Genomic DNA, 17828 nt, shown 5'->3' on the forward strand with positions numbered 1-17828 from the left:
TTTCTCCCCTGGAAATAATCCTCTCTCATTGCTTCAGCTGCCACAAACATCAAGTTTTCCCAAGTTTCTCTCTAATTATGGCCTTTCTCATTAGCTTTAGTGTCATATCACCACTGATATGTCTCCTCGTCATCTAAAAATCACTGTTTCTAAAACCAAGCCACTCCACTCATTGCTGCCACATTAAACTTGGTAATAATTCAACACTATATGCAACATTACTCTTTGGCTCGGAACCCCTGAGTGGTTTCCCACAGTTCAGTGGAAAGTCCACACTCCTAACCCTGTTGTTCAAGGTCTTTTACAATGTGAGAACTGCTCACTTGCCTAATATTACAGACTAGCAACCTCTTTACAAAAGCCACCCCAGTCTCAATTCCTCCTCAGGCTTTCCAAATCAACCCAGTGCATTTCCACACCCCATGTGGCTTTGCATACACCATTTCCTCTTCCTTCTAGCTTTTCTTAAAGCTCAGTCTCCCTGTTCATAACGTCTATGAAAATATCCATGGCTGTCCCATATTTAGGGAGCATGCCCTTCTCTCTGAAAAATACTTGGTAGAGAAGCAAAAATCTGATACTTAATGTGAACAAAGACATTTTACAAAGACATTTGATGCAGCATAGTATAAAAAAAGCAAAAGGCAAGAATCAACTAAAATTTCCAGGTTAAATAAATTGTTATATCCATTCATTCAATGGAATATTTGGTAGCCATTAAAAAGAATAGGTAAACTTATAGACTGATGTTAAAAATGGTCTCCTAGAGAGACCTCTTAACCACTTCTTGTTTGGCATTTCTCAATTCAAATTTATTTTTGTTCAAATTTTTAATATGCCTCAGTTTACCTTTTAACAGTTCTGGTGTCAGAAGAGGGAACCAAAGGAGACCCCCCCCCCCAACAGCCCACAGGAGCAATGAGCAACCCGGCATAGGTATCTGTTGAGACCTTGAGCTTGCTGCTTTCTTGCTGCCTCTGGAGGTCATGGGTAAGTCCCTCTCAAATCCTAGCACTGAAGGTTTTGTATTATGAGCTTGCAGACTTTATCTGAGCCTTTCTTTTTCATGCTGGGTCCAGAAACCGGCTGGAGTGGGAATGAGTCAGACTTGAAAACCAGACTGGGCTCAGGAATGGACTGGTTCCAATTTAGAAACCAGACTGGATCCAGGGTCAGACTGGGTCTGACTTAAAACTGGACTGAGTCTAGTGTGAGGTCTCAGGTGAACAGAATTTTTTTTTTTTTTTAAGGAACGAGTAGGTTAACTATACCAAAGATAATCTTGAATTACATTGGCCACAGTGGAGAACTTTAAACCATCTTAGATAAGCCTATCCATTTATGAGTTATCCTAGAGGAAAATGTATTTCAGCCAGGCACTCACTATTAAGGGTAGAGGGAAAATTACTTTTCCTCCTTTACAGTTACTGGTGACCAGGATGAGACCCACTGGAATGCCTCCCTCACTCTGGAGCCTGCAGACATCACCCTGGGAAAACTGGCAGAAGCCGGCAAAGAGTAAGAATTTTTACTAACGTCAGCTCCCCCAGACCTCTCTACCTGTGGTGGCTGGTTGAGAGAAGAAGGTAAAATTTCACACTGCCGCTTCCTTTCCAAATTACCAAAAAAAAAAAAGGTTATTGATCCTTTCTCTCCCGGGGACAGCTATTGCCTTCCTGTCCATCTGTCTCATGGCCAAAATTTTAAAACTAAAGCTATAAGATCTCTGCATCTGTCTGTATGTTTATGTATATCTCTGTTAGTATGTTGTAGATGTGTGGTATTTTTCTACCTTTGGATGGTATTGCCAAAATTAATGTGTAAAGAGCTCTATTAATTGGCTTAAAGACAATCAAGCATTTACATAAATCAAGTATACTCTCAGAAATCCAGAAACTAACCAAAAATTTTTTCAAGTTCATTTGATCTAGGATAACCTTCAGTAAATAAAAGGTGGTTTAAGTTTGTTGGTTTAATCAAAATAGGTATGTCTTTAGAGTTATTAGCATTAAATATAATACTTTTATCCTACCTAGGTTTACTAAAAGTCAAATAAACTCAAGTTATAGAATTTGTCAGAAAGAAAAATAACTTAAAATGATGGTTATCTGTTTAATGTCTCATGAAATTTTCATGAATATTCTAAACATAATTGTTAAGAACAAATAAATTAAATAGATGTAAATAAAAGTTTACTTTTTTAAAAAGTAAAAAGTTTATAAATTAATTTTTCAACATTATGCTTTATGGTATGTCTACTTAAAAATAGTTTCTAAAATCTTGTTGGTAACTTGAAACCTTAAAGTTATGCTGAGATAAGTTAAATGATGGATATTCATTGAATATCTAGATCATTTCCAAATAAGATACAATATTGAAACATTAATTACTGAACATAGCTTTATCTACTTTTGGCTTCCTTTTCAGAGGCACTAAAGATATTTGCGTTTATTACTAAACATGTTTTGTGCCACAATGAAAAATTTACTAAGAAAGAATATACTTCCAGAAATCGTGAAATGGATTTATAAATTTGCCAACTCACAGAATGCTAGTATAACAGACACTCCACAATTGCTTACACCTTAGTTTCACTAGGAAAAAACAGTTCTAAGTATTAAGAATTCTAATCAATATATACAATTAAAACTACTTAGAAAACTTCATGGAATTGAACCTTGGGTCCACATCCCTCAGTTAAAAAGGGCTTCTCCAAACTCTTGGAACTGCATACCAGCTGGAGACCTAAAATTAAAATTGACTAAGGAGGTTCTTACCCAGAGGCAGATGGCGTCTTGTGGTAGACAGCTGTCTCCCAAGATTGCAGATCAAGGTCTTTAACACCAATATGAAATGTTTATTCCTTTTGCCTTTTCACTACCTGCTTTTTTTCTCTGTTAATGCCTAGGAAGATAATGCTCCTTAACTCTGGCAACTGTTGATGAATCTACTGCTAAGGCCGCAGCTGAACAACCAAAGTCCCAAGATTTTCTTGCCAAGGTAAATTTAGATAATAGAATTGCTTTAGATTAGTTATTGGCGGAACATGTGCCATAGCAAATGTCTCCTGCTGCACCCTGATCCATATCTCTACTATTGTAGCAAATACAGAAAATTAACAAACAAGCCACTTGGTTAAACAGGTACATCCTTTGATTTATTTGATACTAGCTAGTTTGGTTCACTGGGGCCCTGGCCAAGGAGTACACTTCAGTCTCTTGATATTATCCTCCTAATAGTTATCACTGTAGTCTCTGTGGTGTGCTATATTCTCTCAACGGTCTTAAATGCACGTTCACAGCCATCAGCAGTACATTAGCTGGTCTTACTGTGCTTGGAGAAACAGGAACAAGATGAACAACGAGATGAACAGCAAAACAATTCTTCCATGGACATGACATCATAACCTACTATGAGTTTCACAATGAGACAAGAGAAACTTAACTCTGATGGTGACAAAGAGTGGCATTAATACTAATTTTTGGTCAACTTTTCACATATGAGAGGATGACCAAAAGGGGGAAATTGTTAAGTTGTTTTAAAAGGAGACCATTAGACTGAGGTGGCCCTAATGCCACGGCAGCTTACATAAGCAAACCAAAATCTATGCCTATAAACACCTCAAGGTTACAAATCAAAATGCTAAGGATAACCAATCACAAACAGCTAACTAGGCTTTACGCTACAGACAATAAATAATTGCTTTTCTTTGCTTCTGCCTTTTCTCTATAAAAGTCTCTCCCTGAGCTACTCTTGGTGGAGTGCTCCTAACCACTTGTAGCTTGGCACTGCCTGATTGGAATCAATTTTTGTTCAAATAAACTCTTAAAGTCTCCTAGATAAAAATGCAAAATGCAGAAGTCTTTATGGTATGTCCTATTTGTGTGAAAAAGGAAACGTAATATATACATACATAGGTGTATATATATATATATATATATATATGCATAGTTTACCCTAGAGGATTCCTGGGAAATTTAAAAATTGTCACCTCTGAGAAAGAGGACTGGGAGTCATGGGAAAGAGGGTGATACTTTTAAACTTCATACACTCTTATATTATTTGAATTTTAACCATGTGCATTTTCAATTAAAATAACTATAAAATAAAGGAATATGCACAAAAACTGGAAAACGATGAAGAATCCAGATTCTACCTCTACCATTTGTTAGCTATGTGGCTTTGGACACGTCACTTAAATTTCACAAATTTACTTTGATATTGTGATTTGAACACAGACTATTACTCACATAAGATTTAATAAAATTAATGATGGTTGTTCATGGTCAATCTGGGAAATCACAACGCACAAAAAGAATTTTATCTTTTGTGAAATATAGTGAAAATGTACGTTCTGGGGGAAATCATTCTCTATAATTTGGTAACATCTTGGGAGAGACATGCTGCCCTTGTGCAAACTATACAGTGACATGAAAAGGGTGCACACAGAACCTAGGCCTGTTTCTGTTTAGTGCACAGCTCTGTCTAGAGGTCCAGCCATTGCTAGCAATCTGACCTAAGGGTGAAAATGGAATGAATGTGCCTTTCTCTTGTTTAGACGCTGGGATGAGTGGCAGCAGGACCAGAGTCCCAGGTGGTCTTTCTTTACCTGCTGCCCCTGCCATGTGCTCATCCATGCTGAGCAGGAGCTCCCAGGCAGCTGGCTGGATGTCTCCATACATCTCCTCCGTCAGAATTGGTGCTGCCTTGATTAGCAGAGATAAGGGAGCAGGCGACAGGCTCATCACCTGGAAAAAGATGGAAATGATGTCGTAAAATCTTTGAAGACACTGATTGCTGTACTCCTCTAGAGTGTTAAGTGTCACTTCCCCTCTCTCTGCTTTCCTTAAATGACCTTAAAATACATTCTAAAGTGGGAGCGTATTTATTGGCATGATGTATAATAAGCTTTATACCTTATTAGTTGATGTATAATTACCCCCAAATTGTATTAATTTTATAATACTTTCACCACAAAAATTAATTTGCAACCACCTAGGGAATAAACTGTAGAATAAGTATAGCTCTGTGAGAAAGAAGGACTCCAGCCAATATATCTTTGTGTTTAAAGTCCTGGTAGACTTTCATAGCATCTTATCTTCCTTCCTGTTAGAAGCTGATTTCCACTGGAAACAGTGATCAGCCTCTAATTTATAAAGGAGTCCCATTCAGAAAGTTAGTTTTCTAAGCCAGTGAACTTGGATGGCATTTTCCCTTCAAAACATTATACATTGTGGTTATTGCTCCAGGTTAGCCAACAAAACCCCATTTAATCCATTATTTCAAATAATTTTGGTGATAAATGTAGGTTTGGGGCAAGTCTAGGTCTTTAACCATCATTTAAAACACTTTCTACAAAAACATGAAACTTTTTTTTTCTCTTCCCCTGGGAAATGTATTATGATTTAGAGTTTAGGTTGTAATAACAATATAACTGTGCCAACCACTGGATAAGCAGCTAAATATACTATCTTTTTTAATCCATGCAATAATTCTTTGAGATGGGTCTAGTGTTAAAATCCCCATTTTAGAGTTTAGGCAACTAAAACTGAGAAAAATTAAGTTAACTTGCCCAAGGTCCCAGAGCCAGAGCAGCAGGTATAGGATTTGAAATCCGACTGTCTCATTCCAAGATCTATGAGCGTCGCTACCACACATTGGTGGGAAGCTGGCTCCATTAAGGTGGAGAGAGTGGGAAGAGGTATGGTTCTAGCCAAGCCCCCCAAGCCTTGTCTCTATGGAAGTTGGCTGTCCAGCAAGAAGGGATTTTTCCTTGCATACTTGGTAGCATTCTTGCTCACCAAATTAGAGGGGCCTTTATGCCAACACTGTGCCAGTTGGCATTGTATGTCCCAAACATTAGTAAACAAGATATCTGGAGTTCCCTCCTTATTACTGTTCCATGAACATTTCTGATCTATGCATCAATACCTGTAGTCTGATGTATTTCAGCATTCCAGAGTCCTTTTTCCCCTCTAGGTTGGCATCTGAAACTCTCTTTTTCAGCGAAGGTGTCCTCAGGCATGATTTATCTGAGCACTGGAAAGAACATAAGATAGGTGACGAAGAGTGTTGTGTTCTCTCAAAACCCAACAGTGCTGTTTTCCTCCAAATTCTCCAAACAACCAACTGGTTCTAATGCAACAGATGATTTCAGTAAGGACTTTTTATGGGCCTGCACTTTCTGAAAGTGATAAAAGCAGTTAATTTTGTAATGAAAAGGTAGCTTAGGGGTATTTAGCAACAAACTCCTCTTTTACCACTGAGGAGACCAGGACCCAGAGAGGTGGAGTAGCTTGACCAAATTGCAAAACTGGTTATTAGTAGAATAAGGAAAGGACAGGATCTCCTGATTTCCATTTCAGGGCTAATTATATTCCACCAAGCTGTTAAAAACACAAATCTTTTTAAATATTGCCAGTTAAAAGCCACTCTCTCTAATAATCCCTTTAAAGGGTTGGATGTTACAAGTTGATTATTTGGAAGAGAAAATGTTTCACAGAGGAGTGTTAGGAAGTGAAAGATAAAAGACTCATCAACGAAGTATGAGTTCATAGCATCCATCATCCAGGTAAAGTGTTTGTTTGTTTGTTTGTTTAAAAACCCATACTTGTCTATTGGAGGCAGCAGCTCTTCTTTAAAATTGTCCCCTCAACCAGGGTCCAGAATAAGCCTGACATCTGCATACACACGGAGGAGACATTTTCTTCCCCTGACTCTCTAAGTGCCAAGGAATGGAGTGGACAGAGCAGCTGGGAGAATGATTGCTCCAGTGGTGGCAGGCCCTTGTTTATTTATCCTGAGTCCTGATGCCTCCATTTTTGCACTCCAGGCTGTGCAAACAGGGAATCCATCCCTTTGCACAGTATAAATGCTCATTTGTTTTTCCAGTGACATGTCAATGAAACACTCTCTCCCTCAGTGCCAAGGGAAAACAACTGAACTCCTTAAGAATTTCTGAACAGAGCTTCACAGTGTCATAGATGGAGATATTTTGAAAGAAAAAGCAAATCTACAAAGTACATGCATGTTCCAAGAAAGTCTTTCAAAACTGACAAAAAGACCCAAGACAATGCATCTGTTATGTGACCAGTATGGAATAAACTCTTAAACGAATTTACTTGGAAACAAATGAATCAGAGCTCTTGCTGTGTTTTCTAAAGATTTAAAAAAAAAAAAAGTGGAGTCACATACTTGGGAACACATATCATTTGGAGAGAGAAATCCTGCTTGGGAATAAATATCATCTGGGGAGAGAAATCCTGCAATGCTTTATTTCCCCCCTGTGAATGTAAAAGCAAAATATAGCATAAATATCATGCTTATTTTATATAATTTGAAAACTTCTAAAATCATATATGGCAATCATTTTCCATATAAATATAGGGGTGTATCTGACTTTGTAAAAAATCAAGGTATTTAAAAAGTGGCATCTTTCTGCTTTTATTCTATTTATAAAAAAATGTAAATTGCAGAAACCTGGAAAATACAAAAAAAACTATGAAGAAGAAAATAAAAATCCTTATAATCCTCAACTCAGTGATGGCCATTATTTGGCTCCTTTCAGCCCTTTGACCCCCTAGGCATCTTAGCAAAGCTGTGACGATGCTATATATGTGGTACACAGTTTTAAACATTTCATTTCACTGTGATTTTATGATGAATATTCCCCAGGTTGTTAGAGTTATTTTAAAATTGATTTTTAAATTTTGAAAATATTTTATTGCTTTCTCCTTTGGCTGGACACTTTATCTTTTCAGGGTTACCTTTGAACAATACTTTTGATTAATTTATAGGAATTTTAAGCAAGCAGATACAGAAAAATACTCAGAGGAAAAAGGACAAACATTTATGTCTGTTTCTCACGCTCTGTGAAATGTAGGCTTCTGTTTAATCCTATCTGCTGGGGACAGAAGGTATAAGTCAAGCTTCTCAAATATCAAATATTTAATATCCTGGCATGCTTCCTTAAGAAGCCTGGTGTGTTCTGCTGGCTTCAAGATATTAGGATGTTTGTTTTAGTGGAAAGGGAAGGGAATTGGAAAGGCTTTTACACTAGGGTGATGGGCTAGGAACTCTTCTTGAGTGACTTGTTCAGGCCTGAAAACAGGTATTAAAGATGGGTACACGTGTTATGGGCACTTGGGTACCCTATGTGAGGTCCCTAAAGTCCTCTACTGGTGTGACCCTGACTCAGACTAACAACATTATCATCACTTGCTTTTTGCTTTGGTAACGTGGTGTAAAACTTGGCTAGAAGAGAGTAAGAAAATGGATGGAGTAGGAGGCTGGTTCTGAAGGCATTTATAACCATATTATATAATTATAACCATTAGTGGTTCCTGAAGAGTTAGAAATTTCACTGGACTGTGAGATGTAGGTGGTGGTTGGAAACACACATCAATCAGGGACTGCAAAGAAAACCAAAACTAGTAACCCAAGACTGAAGGACAGAATTTATCACTAATAGAGGATGTCATTCATTTTGAGTCGATCTACCAGAGGAAGCTATGGTCAGTGGGAGGACATTATACAGTCCCAAGAGCTGGCAGGGATACTGGGACATGCTTGCTATGGGATGGTGTAGAACTTCAGATAAAATCTGTAGTGCAAAACCTATCCTTTAACTGTCCAGGGAATTATCACTTGTGGTGTTTGGATCAGAAAGAGGAGGGTTGGTCCCATCAAATTCCTGTCCTAGGGAATTAGGGGACCGAGTCTGATTCATTTAGTGATGGTTACTGGGGCTGAGAAATGATGATGCAACCTTGAGACTTCAGTCTAAGTACAAGATGAATAAAGCAGGGGTTGCTGGTCAGGGGACAGAGATGAGTCAGCAGACAGAGATGATGCAGAAAGAAGCAGAGATGAGACACTGTCCACCCTCAGATGGACAGCTGCTTTGGATCTCATTCCTTTGAGGCTTGACTGTGTTTCCCACCTGTCCTTGGTTTCATGAGATTCTGCTATATCCTTTGAAGAAACTCTAATTATTTGAACAAATTTCAATGGGTTTCTATTACTCACAACAAAATATTATTGACAACGGAGGCGTAATACGTAATTAGTTTAAGTAAAATTTTTACTTATTCATTTAATAATTCAAGTATGTTTATTAAGAAATAACCATTTGCCAGGAACAGGGCTAACTTCTGAGGATATGCTGAGGAGCAAAACCCCCATGATACACCCTTCTGGAGAGTGTATCTTACCAGGAGAGACAGCTAGCAAACAAATGAAAATTCAAGATAAGTAGAAAAGGAGAATACATGTCATAAATGATGATAACACTGTGGAAATAATGAGGTATTTAACATTTGGGAAAATTGGAGTCAGCCTACTGGGTTCTTTGGGAAAGGGATTGCCTCATGTTTCTGGAAAGAAACATGCCAATAGAAGTATAGTATTTCCCCAGAGGTAACCCAGACCCTTTGTGTCTCATACATCTTTGACATAGGAGTTATGTATATCATAGTGAAGAGTAATTCTGACCCATGAAATCAAGACCTAGGGCTTGGTCTTGGCCTCACAGCTGTGTTTTCCATAGCTTTAGAAAAATATTAGTCCTGCAGGAGATCAGGTGGCCTCTTGCCATTTACACTGGCTTCACAAAATTTATGGACACTATGCCCTTTCTTTTTTTGGGTACATATAACCTCTTAGTTACCTCCCCTTTTTGGCTGAAAGGAAAAAATGTTTTATCCACCCATTTCCATCAGCAAGCACTAATTGCACATTACTATGTTTAGAACATAGCATTAGACAAGGTACAGATATACAGGAAAATTCAAAGAATTCTTTGGTGAATTCACCTTTTGGTGAAGGTGATATATATAATGATAGCTTATCTAAACCTCTCAAATTTGGAAGTGCACTAAAACAGTCTAACAGAATGTACAGGGAGTCTCTGAGCACTGAGATGTAGATTAGCAGATTGATCAGAGTTAGAAGGGTTACAAAATGTACTAGCTGCCACAAATATATTCTGCCATAAAAACCAATTAAAAAGGAAACACGAATGAAATACCAATTGCTCATAAGTCTCGATTTTAATCAGAATCACTGCTTTTATTCTTGATTTATTGCCTACTCTGTTTTCATTTGGGCTCTGAAAATGTGGGCATTGTTCATTTATGTGACAGATTCAGAACAGGCAAATGGAAACATCATGAGAGAATAAAAAAGAAGCTTGAACAGGAGGCTGGCATTTTGGAAATAAAATGTTGATCACAGAAGACTCAATACATCTTTTCAGCTCTCCACCTGCATGACTAATTTAAGTGTGTTAGGGTTAGGGAACACTTATACTCTTGCTTTACTTTCCCTTTCAAAAATGTAAGCAACATGTAAGGTTGGTAACCTTTTCTGCTGCTTCAGGCCAGTGTCCTGGATGGGCCAGAGGTGAAAGGCACTCATGAAACATCATAGAACTCTATAGCCCACTCACTCACTCAATATTATAGTCTCTCTGCCATAGTGAGGTAGTCTGTTAGGTATCACACAGGATGCAAAATGTGTAAGACTGCCTCAGTTCTCAAGAAGCTTTATAATTAAGTGAGAAGAGAAATAGGGATGTAAGTAGCCCCACTTTGCAGGCAGAGCAATCTTAAAAACCTTTTGGTGCTTGTCACTATTCACAGGATAAAGACTAAAATCCTTCCCAAGGCCTCAGAGGCTCAACCTGGTCTGCTCTCTACCTGCTTGTGCAGCCTCATCAGGCACCACGGTCCTCCATGCTCCAGCCATCATCCTTGGTTCAAAGTCTTATTCATAAGATCTCTTAGCACAGAGTGCTTCTCCTTCATTGTGCTTATCGTTGTTGCAATTTTACATCAACTTGGGATGTTTGTTTGATTAATTTCTGTCTCTAGACTAGACTGTGTGCATCTTACAAGGGTAGGGCCATATCTCTTTGGCCATTACTATACCCAACACAGTATGGACTCAGCATGGTCCAGAATCTCTTTAAAATTTGCTGAATAGACCCATGGATGGATGGATCAATGAATGAATGAATAATTGAATGAAGGATGTGAAAAGCACAAGTAAACCATCATTGTAGTTTAGAGGAAGAAGGAATAGACAACGTCATTAATCATCCACCTGCAGTATGCCCAGTGGTAAATGCTAGGGAGATCAGAAAAGAAGGAGGCGGCACTTGAGCTGGATCTTGAAGGATGTTTGGGTTCAGCCACATGTAGATTACAGGTGAAGATACAGCTGGAGCAAAGGTATGGAAGTAAGAAATCTCAGCGTGTGTATGGTGAACAATGAACATTAGGTTGGCGTATTTTTACAATTTTCAACATATATGGTTTTCTTCTAAAGCTAAGGGAGTTTTTATATGAAGGAGAACTTACCTAAATAAAATTAGGTTTTCTTTGTATGAAGTGTCATTTATGTTTGAGATACATGTGTGTACATACATGTATCTCAAAAATAAATGCATGTCTATGTACATGAATACAAACATATATACACATATATATATCAAACATATATGTATCTCAAACATAAATGTATGCATGTATCTCAAACATAAATGCATGTCTATGTACATGCATACACATACAAACATATATACACATACATATTTTTCTGTTTATGTCATCATTTAGCAGTTCATGTAGTTTCCCCACCTGATTTCCCCTCAGAATTTGTATAGTTTGAATACCGGTAGATGCAATAGAGTCTAGTTGAAAAAGCCCTGACTTTGAAATTCCATGTTTATAAATTAAAGTCTAGCTGTTCTAGATGTGAAATGTGGACAATCCCATCTTTCTGAACCTCAACATTTTCATCTGTAAAATGTGATGAAGAGTGTCTCCTGCACAAGATTTGCAAGAATCAAAAAGTACTTTGTCAGTGATGTATACCTACCTTATACGCTCATACATATGCTTTGAAGAAAATACTAAAAGGTCATTTTCCAGAAGGCAAATTAGCACACTTATGATACGCATGAGATACATATTTTTTTTCTTTAGGATCTCTTTAGGAGCTCTTGTATTAGCCAAAATTTCTTCCATATACCCATATTGCTTTCAAAATTTTAAAAATCATAATTAAATAAATCCCTTTTGTGAGTGCTAAAGCATTACAGTGCATTTTTTGTTATTGTTTATATTCTCTAGTTTGATTTGTATTTTATTGCCATCCTCCCACCCCACCAAACCTGGTTCACAAACTCTTTAGTATCAACAGAAATAACCTCTACTCCTGCTTAATTATTTTTTATTTCTCCAAGAATATCTGGCCTCATATTGTGCCAACAGCAGGTGCACAATGAATGCTCATCGAAATGAATAGGGATTATATAAAGATCTCTTGGCAGATCCACTTGTGAGAAGCAGCTGCAGGGGCGGCCAGCAGCATGCAGTAGAGCATCTTGGCCATCACGCCTGTTCAGGGGCAGATGGGTAACTCAGGGCTTCCCTGGCAGAAGCACGGCAGCCCTGGTTACCGTCTTCATCTTCTGCCAGTTCAGCTGTTCAGTTTTCAGGAAAGTGCAGCTGAATGCTTAGAAAATGTAATAGTTTCTTGAAGAAGTTTCCTTTAGTCTGATTTGACTCTATTATTTATCAGTGAACAGTTGGGCCATTTATTGCTTATTTCTTAAGCTATAACTGTATCAGTCTCCTATTACTGCTGTAACAAATCACTAAAACCTTCCTGGCAAAAATATAACACAAATTTATTATCTTAACAGTTCTCTAGGTCAGAAGTCTCAAATGAATTGGCAGGGCTGTGTTCCTTCTGGAGGCTCTAGGGAATCATCCATTTCCTTGCCCTTTCCAGCTTCCAGAGGCTGCCTGGACTCACTACCCTGCATCATTCTGACCTCTGCTTCTGTCATCACATCTCCATCTCTACCTCTGACTACGTTCAGCCCACTTGGCTAATCCAGGATAATCTCCCCATTATAAGATACTTAATTTACTCACATAGGCAAAATCCCTTTTGCCAGGTGAGGTAGCATATTCACAGGTTCCAGGGATTAGAAATCGGATACCTTTGGGGGGACATTATTCTTCCTACCACAGCAACCTACTTATCACCAGTGCCCCTTTGAGTTCATATTTATTTGTAGAAATAAGCCTGGGAAAAGAGTTGAGCCCATGTTTGCTCATGGACATGAAGACAAAGCACTTGTCTTTTATTTATTTATTTATTTTTTGGCACTTGTCTTTTTTGTACCCATCTTCTAATTTTGCTCGAAATCACACAGATCTGTAGCCTGGTTTATGCAACTGCAGTAGGCTGAAGTTTGCATTTCCAGAGAAAAGATTGTTAGGACATCACTTTCCCTATCATTGGTATATTATCATGTGATCATTCGCTCACCTCTTTCTGCTTCTTGCCCCGGAGAGCCACATTGCTGACGCTGCTGCTCTCTCGGAGGGAGTCCACGGAGTCTCCGTAGAGCAGCTTAATGGCCCTGACGAGCCGGGCACAGGAGCGGCTGTGGTGCAGGTAGCAGTGAGGGTGGCAGTAGTCAACGTGGGTGCAGATGAAGCTTTGCTGATTGCACAGCAAGATCATGACCTGGAACACAGACATCACTGAAGCTCAACCAGGCAACCAGGGTACAGACCAACTGTGAACGACGATGTGGGGTGGAAGATGAAAAGTGAGAATGTCAACTTTCTTTAATGGGTCTTAAAATCACAATAATTCCACAGAGAATAATAATTCCCACAAGAGAACAAAGGGTTACAAGCCTTTATGTACATGGCTTCTTTTGCTCCCTGGATTCACACTTGATAGAAAGTTCTTTTTGAAATTATACAAGGTTAAGTGCTCTTCAAAAGTTGAAACAATTATCGGGGAGCGTCTGATTCCCAAATATTTTCAAATGAAGATTCTGAAATTAAAATGTATTATTTTTTCAGCTCTTATGTTGTAGAAGGAGCCAGGAGAAGAGCAGAAACTAATGAGAAGCTCCATCCCAAAGGATTTGGCTGGCCTTTGACAGCTGTGGGATGTCTTTAACTCCAGCCCACCTACATGGAACATGAAAACATTTCTGCATCTTCCACCCTAGCCTCTAACCTTCAACTGGGCCTTGAAACCCAGTGTAGCACTTCATTTCCCTCTCTACAAACTAATTTGTTTTCAGCTTTTGGGCTATTCTAGCTCTTCACTTGTGGCTTGATCTGGCTCAAATCTTCATATCTTCTAGACTTCTCAAGTAGTAGTACAGAAAAGAACTCAGTTGATTTAAATGATATGGTTATTTTAAGAAAAGAAATGAAGGGCCTTGAGATGATAACTTCTTAAGTTGCCTTCCTAAAAGGGCAGTAGCATTCCTAGAGCTGCAAGTTTAGTCAAATCTGCACAGAGTAATCTTCTGAATGATTCTATCCTTCATGAAACTAGTTCCCACCCCAACACCTAAACTGTGCGAGACCATGTGCCACATTGAATGGAGAACATAAAGTAAGTCTACACAGATAAGACCAATCGAACCTCTAGAAAGGGCTGCCATGCATTTCCTTAGGAATGAGAGGTCCTGCTTAATCTGAGACAAATGTAAATAACAGTAACAATGCACCCCTCTCAAACTCAGCTAACAATACCTCATACTCTTCAAAGTTTAAAAAAAAAATAGGTGTTGTCTGAACAGAATATTCAGATCTCTCTCAAGATTCATTGAAGATCCCTGATATTCCTGTTTATACTAATATGAGTCAGGGCACAAAGAAGAACTGTAAACCTTCCCTTGTTATTCTTGAATCTGGCCAAAAAATGGTTCTTTGACTAATAAAACTGATAAACTTCTAGCAAGACTGATCAAAAAAAGAGAAAGAAAAGATAAAACCTACCAATATCAGAAATGATACAGGCACATTACTGTAGATCTCATGAAATTTAAGATGATCTTAAGAAAATATTATACAGCGTCTCCTCACAACTAGGGCATCTGCCACCCACTGGTGGGGGACCCTGATGCCCAAGGAGACAGGAGGAACCCCCAAGTGAACTGGTAGGATGTGGGGGGACGGGGGAGGAGGAGAAGTGGAGGCCAGACAGGATAGGTGTCCCTGAGGCCAGGGAGATCAGGAGAGGCAGAAGGGAGGGTCCCTCCAGGAGGAGGGAAGAGGAGAGGAAGGTGACTGCTCCACCCACTTGGGCCTGGGGAAACTGCTGAGCTCCCAGGCCAGTCCTCTGCCCTTCAAGGCCCCCTCCAGGCCACGTGGGTGCTTGGGGGCATAGGAGGGAGGCTGGGGAGATCAGGAGAGGTAGGTGGGAGGGGCCCTCCAGGAGGAGAAGGAGAGGAGTGGAGGGCGTTCACCCCAGGCACTCGAGCCCAGAAAGCCTGCTGGGCTCCCAGGTGAGGTCCCCTACCCTCTGAGACCGGGGTGGGGGCATGCCCAGCCCCTTCTCTTCCTTGAGCCTAAGCACCACCCCCCACAGCTCCCAGGGCCTTTTCCAGCCCTGTGGGTCCTAAGCATAGCCCCTGCCCCTGACCCAAACCTCACCTTTACTTAGGCCCCACCCTCCACAGCCAAGGCCTTTTCCCCTTTTTTTCTTTTCTTTTTTGTTTTTCTCTTTTCCCTCCTCTTTCTTACTCTTGTGGTACTGTTGTACCTTCTGGTTGTTGATTCATCTATATTTTTATTTTTATATTCTTTCTAACATATCTGTTAGTTTCCTAGTATAATTTTATTTTTTACTTTGTAATTGTTTTTTGTTTGTTTGTTTGTTTGTTTTGCCATCCCACATGGCTTGCGGGATCTTGGTTCAGAAGCTGGGGGTTGGGCCAAAGCTCCTGCTGTGGGAGCTCTGAGTCTGAACCACTGGACTAACAGAGAACCTCATACCCCAGGGAATATTCATCAGAGTGAGGTCTCACGGAGGCCCTCATCTCAGCACCAAGACCCAGCTCTACCCAACAGCCTACAAACTTCAGTGCTGGAAGCCTCAGGCCAAGCAACCAGTAAGACAGGAACACAATCCCACTCACTAAAAAAAAAAAAAAAAAAAAAAAGAGAGAAATGGCAAAAAAATATGTCACAGATGAAGGAACAATGTAAAAACCTGCAAGACCAAGTAAATGAAGAGGAAATAGGTAACCTACCTGAAAAAGAATTCAGAGTAATGATTGTAAAGATGATCCAGAATCTCGGAAAGAGAAGGGAAGCACACATTGAGAAAATACAAGTGTTTAACAAAGATCTAGAAGAACTAAAGAACAAACAAACAGAGATGGACAGCACAATAACTGAAATGAAAAATACACTAGAAGGAATCAATAACAGAATAAGTGAGGCAGAAGAACGGATAAGTGAGCTGGAAGACAAAGGGTGGAAATAACCACCAAGGAGCACAATAAAGAAAAAAGAATGAAAAGAATTGAAGACAACCTCAGAGACCTCTGGGATAACACTAAACACACCAACATTCGAATTACAGGGGTCCCTGAAGAAGAAGAGAAAAAGAAAGCATCTGAGAAAATATGTGAAGAGATTAGAGTTGAAAACTTCCCTATCATGGGAAAGGAAATAGTCACCCAAGTCCAGGAAGCACATGGAGTCCTGTACAGGATAAACCCTAGGAAAAACACACGAAGACACATAGTAATCAAACTAACAAAAACTAAATTGAAACAAAAATATTAAAAGCAGCAAGGGAAAAACAAATATGACATATAAAGGAAACCCCATAAGGCTATCAACTGATTTTTCAGCAGAAACTCCGCAGGCCAGAAGGGAGTGGCAGGATATACTTAAAGTGATGAAAGAAAAATACCTACAACCAAGATTACTCTACCAAGCAAGGATCTCATTCAGATTTTATGAAGAAATCAAAAGCTTTTCAGAAAAGCAAAACCTAAGAGAATTCAGCACCACCAAACCAGCTTTACAACAAATGCTAAAGAAACCTCTCCAGGTGGGAAACACCGGAGATGAAAAAGACCCACAAAAACAAACCCAAAACAATTAAGAAAATGGTAATAGGAACATACATGTTGATAATAACCTTGAATGTAAATGGATTAAAGGCCCCAACCAAAAGACACAGACTGGCTGAATGGATAAAAAAGATCTAGATATATGCTGTCTACAAGAGATTCACTTCAGACCTAGGGACATATACAAACTGAAAATGAAGGGATGGAAAAAGATATTCCATGCAAATGGAAATGAAAAGAAAGCTGGAGGAGCAATACTTGTATCAGATAAAGTAGACTTTAAAATAAAGACTACTGCAAGAGACAAAGAAGGACACTATGTAACGATCAAAGGATTAATCCAAGAAGAAGATATAACAATTATAAATGTTTATGCACCCAGTATACGAGCACCTCAATACATAAGGCAAATGCTAACAACCATGAAAGGAGAAACTGACAGTAACACAAAAATAGTGGGGATTTTAACACGCCACTTACATGAATGGACAGATCATCCAAACAGAAAATAAATAAGGAAATACAATCTTTAAATGACACAATAGATCAGATAGATTTAATTGATATTTACAGAACATTCCACCCAAAAGAGGCAGAATACAATTTCTGCTCAAGTGCACATGGAATATTCTCCCAGATAGATCACATCTTGGGTCACAAATCAAGCCTTGGAAAATTTAAGAAAATTGAAATCATGTCAAGCATCTTTTTGGACCACAACGCTATGATATTGGAAATCAATTACAGGAAAAAAAAACTGTACAAAACACAAATACAGGAGGCTAAACAGTGAACTACTAAATAACCAAGAGATCAGTGAAGAAATCAAAGAAGAAATTAAAAAACACATAGAAACAAATGACAATGAAAACACGATGATCCAAAATCTATGGGATGAAGCAAAGGCTGTTCT

At 38.9% G+C, this 17828-nt stretch overlaps 1 protein-coding gene across 2 annotated transcripts in view; it reads right to left on the reverse strand.

Annotated features, from left to right (window-relative positions):
• Positions 1-17828, reverse strand: part of UNC80 (unc-80 subunit of NALCN channel complex) — a 237999-nt gene that overhangs the window by 80623 nt on the left and 139548 nt on the right. For both annotated transcript variants that reach the window (XM_027122575.1, XM_027122582.1), the window contains exons 28-30: positions 13345-13545; positions 5932-6039; positions 4610-4748 (exon numbers count right to left, since the gene is read on the reverse strand). In XM_027122575.1, the coding sequence (XP_026978376.1) occupies positions 4610-4748; positions 5932-6039; positions 13345-13545 (448 nt within the window). The remainder of the gene's footprint in view (positions 1-4609; positions 4749-5931; positions 6040-13344; positions 13546-17828) is intronic.

This window comes from Aethalodelphis obliquidens, unplaced genomic scaffold, assembly GCF_003676395.1.
Source record: "Aethalodelphis obliquidens isolate GAN/ISIS:26980383/991018 unplaced genomic scaffold, ASM367639v1 scaffold2, whole genome shotgun sequence".
In the NCBI taxonomy this organism is placed as follows: domain Eukaryota; kingdom Metazoa; phylum Chordata; class Mammalia; order Artiodactyla; family Delphinidae; genus Aethalodelphis; species Aethalodelphis obliquidens.